Source organism: Mycetomoellerius zeteki, unplaced genomic scaffold, assembly GCF_001594055.1.
Source record: "Mycetomoellerius zeteki isolate Tzet28-1 unplaced genomic scaffold, Tzet1.0 scaffold106, whole genome shotgun sequence".
NCBI lineage: Eukaryota > Metazoa > Arthropoda > Insecta > Hymenoptera > Formicidae > Mycetomoellerius > Mycetomoellerius zeteki.
This window is the reverse complement of record NW_017255975.1, coordinates 5243975-5252778: the sequence shown is the minus strand read 5'-3', so window position 1 is coordinate 5252778 and position 8804 is coordinate 5243975. Positions and strand designations below refer to the sequence as shown.

The window sequence follows — 8804 nt, the reverse complement described above, 5'->3', positions numbered from 1 at the left end:
CCGACAACAACGACGAGGCAACATATGCCTCCGTTAGCGTTTTATCTATGTCCACGCCTGTTGAGCCTGATCCCTCTCTTTATATTAGCCCTCTCATTTTTTTTCACTCTCCACCGTTCCTCCCCATACGCCTTTCACCTGACCATCCTCTTTCACCGCCTTCTCTTCCGTGTCCCTCCTTCCTCTATGCTTGATGTACGGTTTGGTATATTCCTGCAGACCGTGCGGGTTCGAGGGGAGAGTTCTCACCCTTCCACCCAAGCCCGACCTTCCACCCTCCGATGCTCGTCCCCCGCATCCCGTCGCCGCCGATGCCGAGTGGAATCGTGCGCGCGAGTCAGCTACTGAGGTAGTGGCAACCATATACCACAGACCAGCAGCACTCAGCAGTAGCAATAGTAGCAGTAGCAGTAGTAGCAGCAGCAGCAGCAGTAGCAGCAGCACTCGGTCAGCACCCACTTGTCGACTGGTCGACACCACGGCAGCTCAACACCGACCAGTCCTAGCGACTACTTGTGCGATTGTTGAGTGCCACCTAAGGGGAATTAGAAACAGCGGCGCCGGCAGCGTGTACTAATTAGCGCAACAATTAATTGCCGAAGAGCACGAACTGCCAGAGCAACTGACCGCACGCGTGCGCGTCGACGTGACCAGCTGCAGCCTGTTGCAAGCGGCGAATTATGACGTGAGTCCACGGTCCTTACTCCTTTTTTTCCCTCCCTACCGTTTTTACATATCTCGTCGATCGAGCAACCAAATCCTTCCACGCAACGTTCAGTCGTGTTAATTGTTGTTAATTGCGTTGATATATACTAATTATACATTAAATGTGTGATTATGCTAAATATTCTATCCCAATTAATATAGTCTGGAGAATATAGTCTCGTGATTCATTCATTTTTGATGATCTTGAAGAATGTTAGAATGTGTTTTTCCATCGGTCTTAACAGCATTCTAATTTTTGATATTTAAATGCAAGAAACGTGAGCATTAGATGCATATGCTATGTTTGAACATATGGAATATTGGCTTTCGTTATTCTTGTAGCCCAACAAACATTGATACGTTATCGATAAACGTCCAAAACATATTTATCTATGCTCTTCATTGATAAACGCCAAAAACACATTTATGTAAATGCCGAATCATCCCTCGATCGATTTAGCGCGATATACCCCTCGAAAAAAAAATTTATGGCAAAATATCGTGCTATGCAAACATAATTTATGTACGCAGCAGCTTAATCGAGCGGATTAACTTACTTAATTACAAAGCTTATGCATGACGGGTGGAAAGTTACGGGGAAGCTGCGGTTGTTTTGTTATTAATAAGCCTGCCCGTAATTACGCGCGTTTGATGCGAATAGTATACATACTATATACAATACCAATACGAGCGTATTTTCATCGATTGATTGCCGACATCAACGCAATCGCACACAATTTGACTCTTTTTTTCACGGAGTGAAAAGAGACCTGCCACGCGGCAGCCAACCGTTATGGAAGTCAAAAAGTCGAGTATATTCAAAGAGAAAGCTTCGTCAATCACCAAACTTTAATTAATATACAATATACGTCTCTCTATCTCCTTTCTTCTTGCACCACATGTCGATGCTTGAACTGTATTTTCCAACAGCTTTGTTCCTTTTTTTAACGCGACACGCGCTCATGGCGCGGCGCATACATATCGCCGTAATAAGAAAAGTATAAAATACTTACGAGAGAGAGAGAGAGAGAGAGAGAAAGAGAGAGAGAGAGAGAGAGAGAAAGAGAGAGAGAGAGAGCTGCGAGGTATGCACCATGGGAGTATCGATTCTGTGAGGCAAATATAGCTACTTTCGTTGAAAGTTCCTTTGTTCTCTTTACCGCAGTGAACCATATGATAGCGAGCAACGCGCGATGAACAATGGCAGCAGATAGCAAGACGGCGCGGCGAGTTTATTGAATTTTCTGCGGGGAACTTGCATCCCGCAGACTTGCATTTAATGCGTGCGTACGTTCTAATTTATATATATAGACAAGCTTTATATATAGGTGAGAAAAGACGAGGCATTTAAATCTGTATATAGCATCTAAGAAATCTTGATCCTCGATCCTTTTTCCATTATCATCGTTTTTTTTCTGGTATACTTTTAATTTACACGCTTTCAAAGAACAAATCCTCCATTTAACACATAAATTTGGTAAAAATTTTCCTCAGAATTTTTGTACGAATTGCAACATTTTTCAGAAATACTCAGAAATATTCAGAAAGTTTACATTTTTTCTCAGAATTTTTCATACAAGTGAATTCTGAAATATTCTGAAATTTCTCATCTCTCTCTCATAATTTTTAAAAAATATTTATATTTTTTTTAGATTTTATAATATTTCATCAGAAATTATACTTACAAAAAATCTTAGAAATATATATATATATATTATATCTTACGATATTTCATAATTAATATGTATGAAACATTTTGAAAAAAGATGTGAATTTTCTGAGAAGTGTTCCAATTCGTATAAAAAATGTGACAAAGTTATAAAATTATATAAAAATTCTGACAAATTATATAGAAATTCTGAAAAATTATATGAAAAATTCTGAGAAAAATTTTCAACAGGGAAGCTTTATATTTCTATTTATACTAGTTATATTGTTTTGAAGTGTAATGCTTTGAAATGATAACGGCTTTAATTTTATGCGACATATTATTTCACATAAAATTATCCAGCAGTATTATGAAAACAGATGGATTCACGTTTAAGCTGTACTCAAGTCAAGGGTACTAATGTATATTTTTGAAATTTATTAGCAATAGACCGTCTACATTACGCGTACAAAGCGTAATATAAATATGAAAAGAATTTCATTTGAACGACGTAAAATCGTTATATGATATTTGCCAAGGTTGTAATATACCATAAAACGAGACTAATGCTGTGGTAAAAGCTATTTGAAAGCTCATATTAAAATGCTATGATATGTTGAAATGTATCACAAGTCCACGAGTAGGCCGTGTTGAAAAGCAACCATTGATTTATACAACTTTGAAGAAACAAAGTTCGTGGCCTCTTATTTTTCTTGTTATAGTCACGTTACCTTGAGAAATATAGTGCTACACATTATTACCTTCGTTCTCACGTATTCCTCACATGCCATAACTCAAATAATTCTCGTTTAAAAGCCAATATTATGTCGAGATACGTCATACGTCAATAACGTTGCAACAAGCCATTGGATAAATAAATCGTGCATGTAAACTAACAAAAACAAAATTTCAATTTTATACTTATAGTTTTCATAAAATATACCTTGTATAAAAGAACTTAAAATCTTTTATGTAAGATAATTTTTATGTGAAAACTAGAAATGAAGAGTAAAATATGAAACAGCTGATCTTTTTCTTTGTACGGTTCACTTTATGATTTACTCTCAGTAATTTCTCTTTTCACAAAATGAGAATTTCATCATAGAATCGTATCGTGCTACTGTTCCATCAAACGGCTCGTATGAATACCATACATCGTTTCCTTCATTTTACACGGCGAATATGCGATTCAAGCATCTCGCTTGTAAAAGCTATCATTGAAGTGCGATAATATCATTGTGCGGAAACATATTTCGAAACCACGTTTGTGATAGGCGATACCAGATTTCCTGTACGACTCAAAGCACGCATCTCATCGTACATTCCCGTTATCGTTCCTCGAATATTTCTAATTTCCCGAGTTCCAGTAGAGAACAGGGATTACATCGTATACCGAACAAGAAAATAAATGAGAGAACGTGGGCGGTGCAGCATCCCACGCCCAGAGAAAAATCCTTTACAACTGGATGTCGCTAGCCGGGAGGGGAGAAAGATAATAATTCACGTCATATATGTCGATATGCGCGCATAAGCTCGGCACATTAATATTCGGAAATGACGTGATTTAATGGCTGAACCGGATTGCATTACGGTACGATATGTTGAAATTGCTGTTTAATTGCAAGAATATCCACAGGGAAATGATATATGTAAACACCATTAATAAATTTATTTCAATGCCAATTTTTATATTATATAATTTCTATATGTATAATGATTTGCTTATTAATATATTAGTATATACAAGGAACGTGACAGTTTTGTTACAACTGACAAAGAAGGAAACATTTAAATTTCAAAGAAAATAAAGATCTCGTCTGAAAACTGATTATCTGTTCGCAAACTTCTCTATTTAACATCTACTTTTCTTAAACATTTTTATCAAATTCTATTAACAAATACAAATTGTGTGTTACAGTAAAAGGTATTTAGAATAAATTAAATCATGTATTGAAATTATCAAATATTTTGTACAGATATAAAAAGAGATATACATATACGTATATTTTACATATATAACATATAAAATATATATATTTTATAATAATATTTTTATTTACATTTTACATATATATATATATGTTATCAAGTATATAAACTTGATATTAATGCTATAATGTAAAATATAAAAAAAGTATTGTTATGAAATGTACATGTGCAAATTATTCTTTAATCTTGTACACTCTTACTCAAGATCTAAATTAAGTTTATAGAAGAAACAATCTTACAGTGGAACCCTCTAAGTGCTAGTTCAATTTGCCTCGGGGAAAACGGTTTTCATGTGGCTTCCGGATGCTGTGGTACTTTTCTACAAACGGTATATTAATCAAATTAAAGGTTAGTGATTTTAATTTTGCAATTCTATTCAAATTAAAATTGTAATTTTTATATCTTTCTACAGTGCACAGTGTGGCATAAAGCAAATATCAAATGCAAAATTTTATATAAATACAGATATTGAATGTAAACCAGCGAATATACATAAGTTGTCACGAACAATAAGCAATTAAATAACATTTATATTTACATATTAACATAGATTGTTTCATATGTTTATTGTTACAGATAGACTAATCCTACGCGAAGAAAAGAAAAGAAGAGAGAAAGAAAAAAGAAAAGAAAAACAAAAAGGAGCAAAAAGTGCATTGCAGACAACATAACTTGCCGCGAAATGGATGAACCAATAACACGAGGTGGTAGATGGGTTTGCCCGAATGATCGACAATTGGCATTGCGAGCAAAGTGAGTTTTAACAGTAATTTGCAACTAAAGTAAATATCAATGTTCAAATAATAACACAAACTGAAATTATTTTCCTATATTTAGATAATGAAAAAATTGTGGATTTCGAATAGATTATAGAACAGTTAAAAATAAAAGATATATTCTCTTAAATGCTTTGATATCAATTTAAAACAATGTTTTAAAGTTATCTCGACATACCTATTTGATTTTTAATAAATGTTGAAACTATAAAGCAATATGAAGAAACATTTTACAATTAGATAAATGTTTTATGATATTTAATACAATTTAATGTTTTTTGAATGTTATGATTTTATGTTTTTGGAATGTTATGATTTCCAATATAACTATTCTCATTATTATCTTTGCAAATTTTTAAATTTTTGTAGACAAAAATTAAAAGCATTTTTTAAAAAACATCACCACATTCATACATATATAAAAATATTATATTTTTTAGTAATGTGCTGTAAATATCGTGCAATATGCATCGCGGCCATGCGTACTGCATGATATAGCAACGTTTTCAGCATCATAATATAACTGCATATATATGTGACCCAAAATAACAATCAAGATAAATATAATATTTGTAGTTGCATAATATGCAATATACTACAAAATGTTATAAAGAATTGTTTATATATAATACAATTTTTATTAAAAAATATATACGTCTAACAATATTAGATATACCTACATTCAAAAAGAAATGCCGAATCTGTCTTCGAGATAATATTAAAAATAATTGAACATAAGCATAAAATTAGTTAAAATAGAAATATAAAATAAATAGGCATAAATTTATTTTCTGCTTTTGTAATATTTTGTCTTTGATAAACATATATATTTAGTACTGCTTCAATTATATTATCCATGTAATATGATTGTCTTGCTTCTCCAATTCACGCTAAAGAAGTGCGTTAAAAAACATTTTTTCTCTTTTTTTTGTCTTTTTAAATATCCGTATGAAATATTTAGATTAAATTTCGAAATTTTCAAGTTTATTTTTTCAAGCTTTCTAGTTCGTATTTTCAAGTATATTTTTTTTAAGCTCAATATTGTTTAAGCATCACTCAGAGTTTTTCGCGTTTCTTCAAAGGGATGAAATAATGAGCTCTCTTCATAACAAGCAGATAGTGATTTCATCTTAAATTATGTTCACAAAGTCATTTATTATAAAAGCCCTTTTTGACGAAAATTTTTCTCTTCAAAAAGGGAGAAATGTAATTTAAAGATTTAAATTTCTTTAATAAACGATCGTAGTTTTTTAATTAATTCGGTATGTTAATATTTTTCATGTTATGAAACTCTCAGTCTCGAATTTAATTATTTAATATTAGTAGATTTTTTTATATTTTTTGTTATAACTATACATTTTTCTGATCGGCTTTCATAGATATTAATAATGTCTCTTTAAATAATGTCCCTTTAAATAAGTTTTTATTTATATTTAGTATAACCAACTTTACAAAAATTGAAAGAAATAATCCTGTTAATAATTTTCTTCAAATTTTTAAAAATAATATTACACAAATTAGAAAATATACATAAAAATCAATTAGAAATTATTATCATATTGCGCATATTGTACATTATGCGCGTGTGCAGTGACGAATAATCTGCCTTTATTGTTATCTTGTATTACGATAGTATTTGTAGTTTATTTCCTTAAAAAAATGTGATTTTACAAAAAATAGTATTTTTATACAGGAATTTGATGTAAAACACTTTAATCTTTTATTTTTATAATTTTAATATTCGCAAGAATAAGAATAGGAATATGTTAAAAAATTCATAATTTTGAAAAAATCTTATACATGCAGAGTTATAAAAACATATTAAATTAAAGTATATAACTTTTATCTGAAATATTTTTTAGTATACTTTAGAGTTTTTCCGATATTCGCTCAAAAATCAAATATCTAAATGGTTTGTTTCAATGAATAGTTTCAATACCTAAAAAAAAGCATTTATAACAAATCTTTTATTTTTGTCTAACAATATATCCAAAACTCACTTATTTTTACAAAATTAATGATAATATTTTTTTATTTAATTCTTTGCTGACACTTGTCTTATGAGTAAATTCTATTTTAAAGACTATGCTCATAAAAATTAACAAAATATCTTCATTATTATCTTTTTACAAATAAATTAAAAAATTTTTTAATAAAATACATCATAGTAAATTGTGTTTAAATCTGGCACAGATTGCGAACAGGATGGTCTGTAAAAACAGGATCTTTTGAATCTCATGGATGGGGACAATATCCAAATTCCTGCACGAGCAATTCCAATCGTTGCGGACAATCTTACTTGCTCACTGATGATGAACGGAAAGCTATTATCCAGGTAAATCCCACACTACGGCAATCCATTTCAGCCTTCCTTCCAATTTTTTATTATTAAATTTCAATATAAAAGAATAATATTAGGATTCTCTCTAGTAGGATATACACGTGTGTTTTTTCACAATGGAAATATCATATTATTTAAAAAAAATAGTTATGTTTATTTTTATTTCTCTTGCGAGATTAAAACATTCAAATTTTCCTTGTACAACGTTGGGTCGTCGAGTGATTTGCTGCTCGGTGCGATGGACTCGTGATCTGTAGATCCGTGTTCGATCTCACTTGCGTCCATATACGCGATTTTTCGCGTTTAGGAAGCCGAAAATTGCTCCATCTGGTGATTAAGAGAAGTTAAAAAGGCTTAAGGCCGTTGCGAATTATACGAGGAGGTCTATGAGATCTCTAACTAAAGAAATCTTAAGCATCACCAGTTTGATTTTTAACTTCAATGTTGTGACAATCATCAATAAGACATTTTCCAACTTCAATACCGCAAGCAATCGAAATGTGAAATTTTTTCGCTAGAGTATCATACTCTGAATCTGTCGTCATTTCTGATTTACTATGCTTTACGAGTAAATATTTTTTCATATCATAATAACTTATGAAAAGGCTCGAAAAAGGCGAATCTTTACAGTCATTATGATTACATTTTACCTGACCACATATATATTTTTTTTAAATATACGTATTTGAAATTAATAGTGAAACTATGACTCACATTCATATTTAACAGCTAAAAAGATTGCAGTACAGAATACGCAATATATTTAATACACGCGTTCAAGAATGACTATATATAGTTCCTAAGTTATTTATATAGGTATTGAATAATTTCAAAATTCTTTTCCCTGTAGACAGAAGTTCCCTTGCAATCTAATAACCATACTTTATTTGACTCACTTAATTATGCAATTTTTATCCTTCTATCTTTTCTGAGAAATCACATGGAAAATTAAATGGAATTTCAAACAAGATTAAAATTTATTCATTAAAAAATATCATCTTGATGTATTTGAGTTTTTGTATTACATTATTTTAAATGAAAAATGCATTTAAATCGGTTTATTCGTAACACACACAATACAATATTTTACAGTATTTACAGCAAAGAGAAAATTCAAAAACTTAATTCGATATATACAGGGTGTTTCCAAATTAAATGGCAAAACTTCGGGAGCGTGTAGAGGAGTAAAAAACTAAGAAAAAAAGTCCTATAGACATATGCTCCTTTTTGCTTTGTTTCGCAGGAAATCACGAAAAAAGAAAAAAATATATTTAATTTATTATTTTAATTATTTTATTTATAAACTTTTTAATGAAGATTTTGTTCGAAATGTGCACCTCTTGCA

General features: G+C 31.1%; 1 protein-coding gene across 2 annotated transcripts in view; it reads left to right on the top strand.

Annotated features, from left to right (window-relative positions):
• Positions 1 to 334: 334 nt before the first annotated feature.
• LOC108724904 (rabphilin-3A) overlaps positions 335 to 8804 on the top strand; it is a 15928-nt gene continuing 7458 nt past the window's right edge. For both annotated transcript variants that reach the window (XM_018451606.1, XM_018451614.1), the window contains exons 1-4: positions 335 to 685; positions 4584 to 4690; positions 4919 to 5095; positions 7312 to 7453. In XM_018451606.1, the coding sequence (XP_018307108.1) occupies positions 5025 to 5095; positions 7312 to 7453 (213 nt within the window). In that variant the 5' untranslated portion in view covers positions 335 to 685; positions 4584 to 4690; positions 4919 to 5024. The remainder of the gene's footprint in view (positions 686 to 4583; positions 4691 to 4918; positions 5096 to 7311; positions 7454 to 8804) is intronic.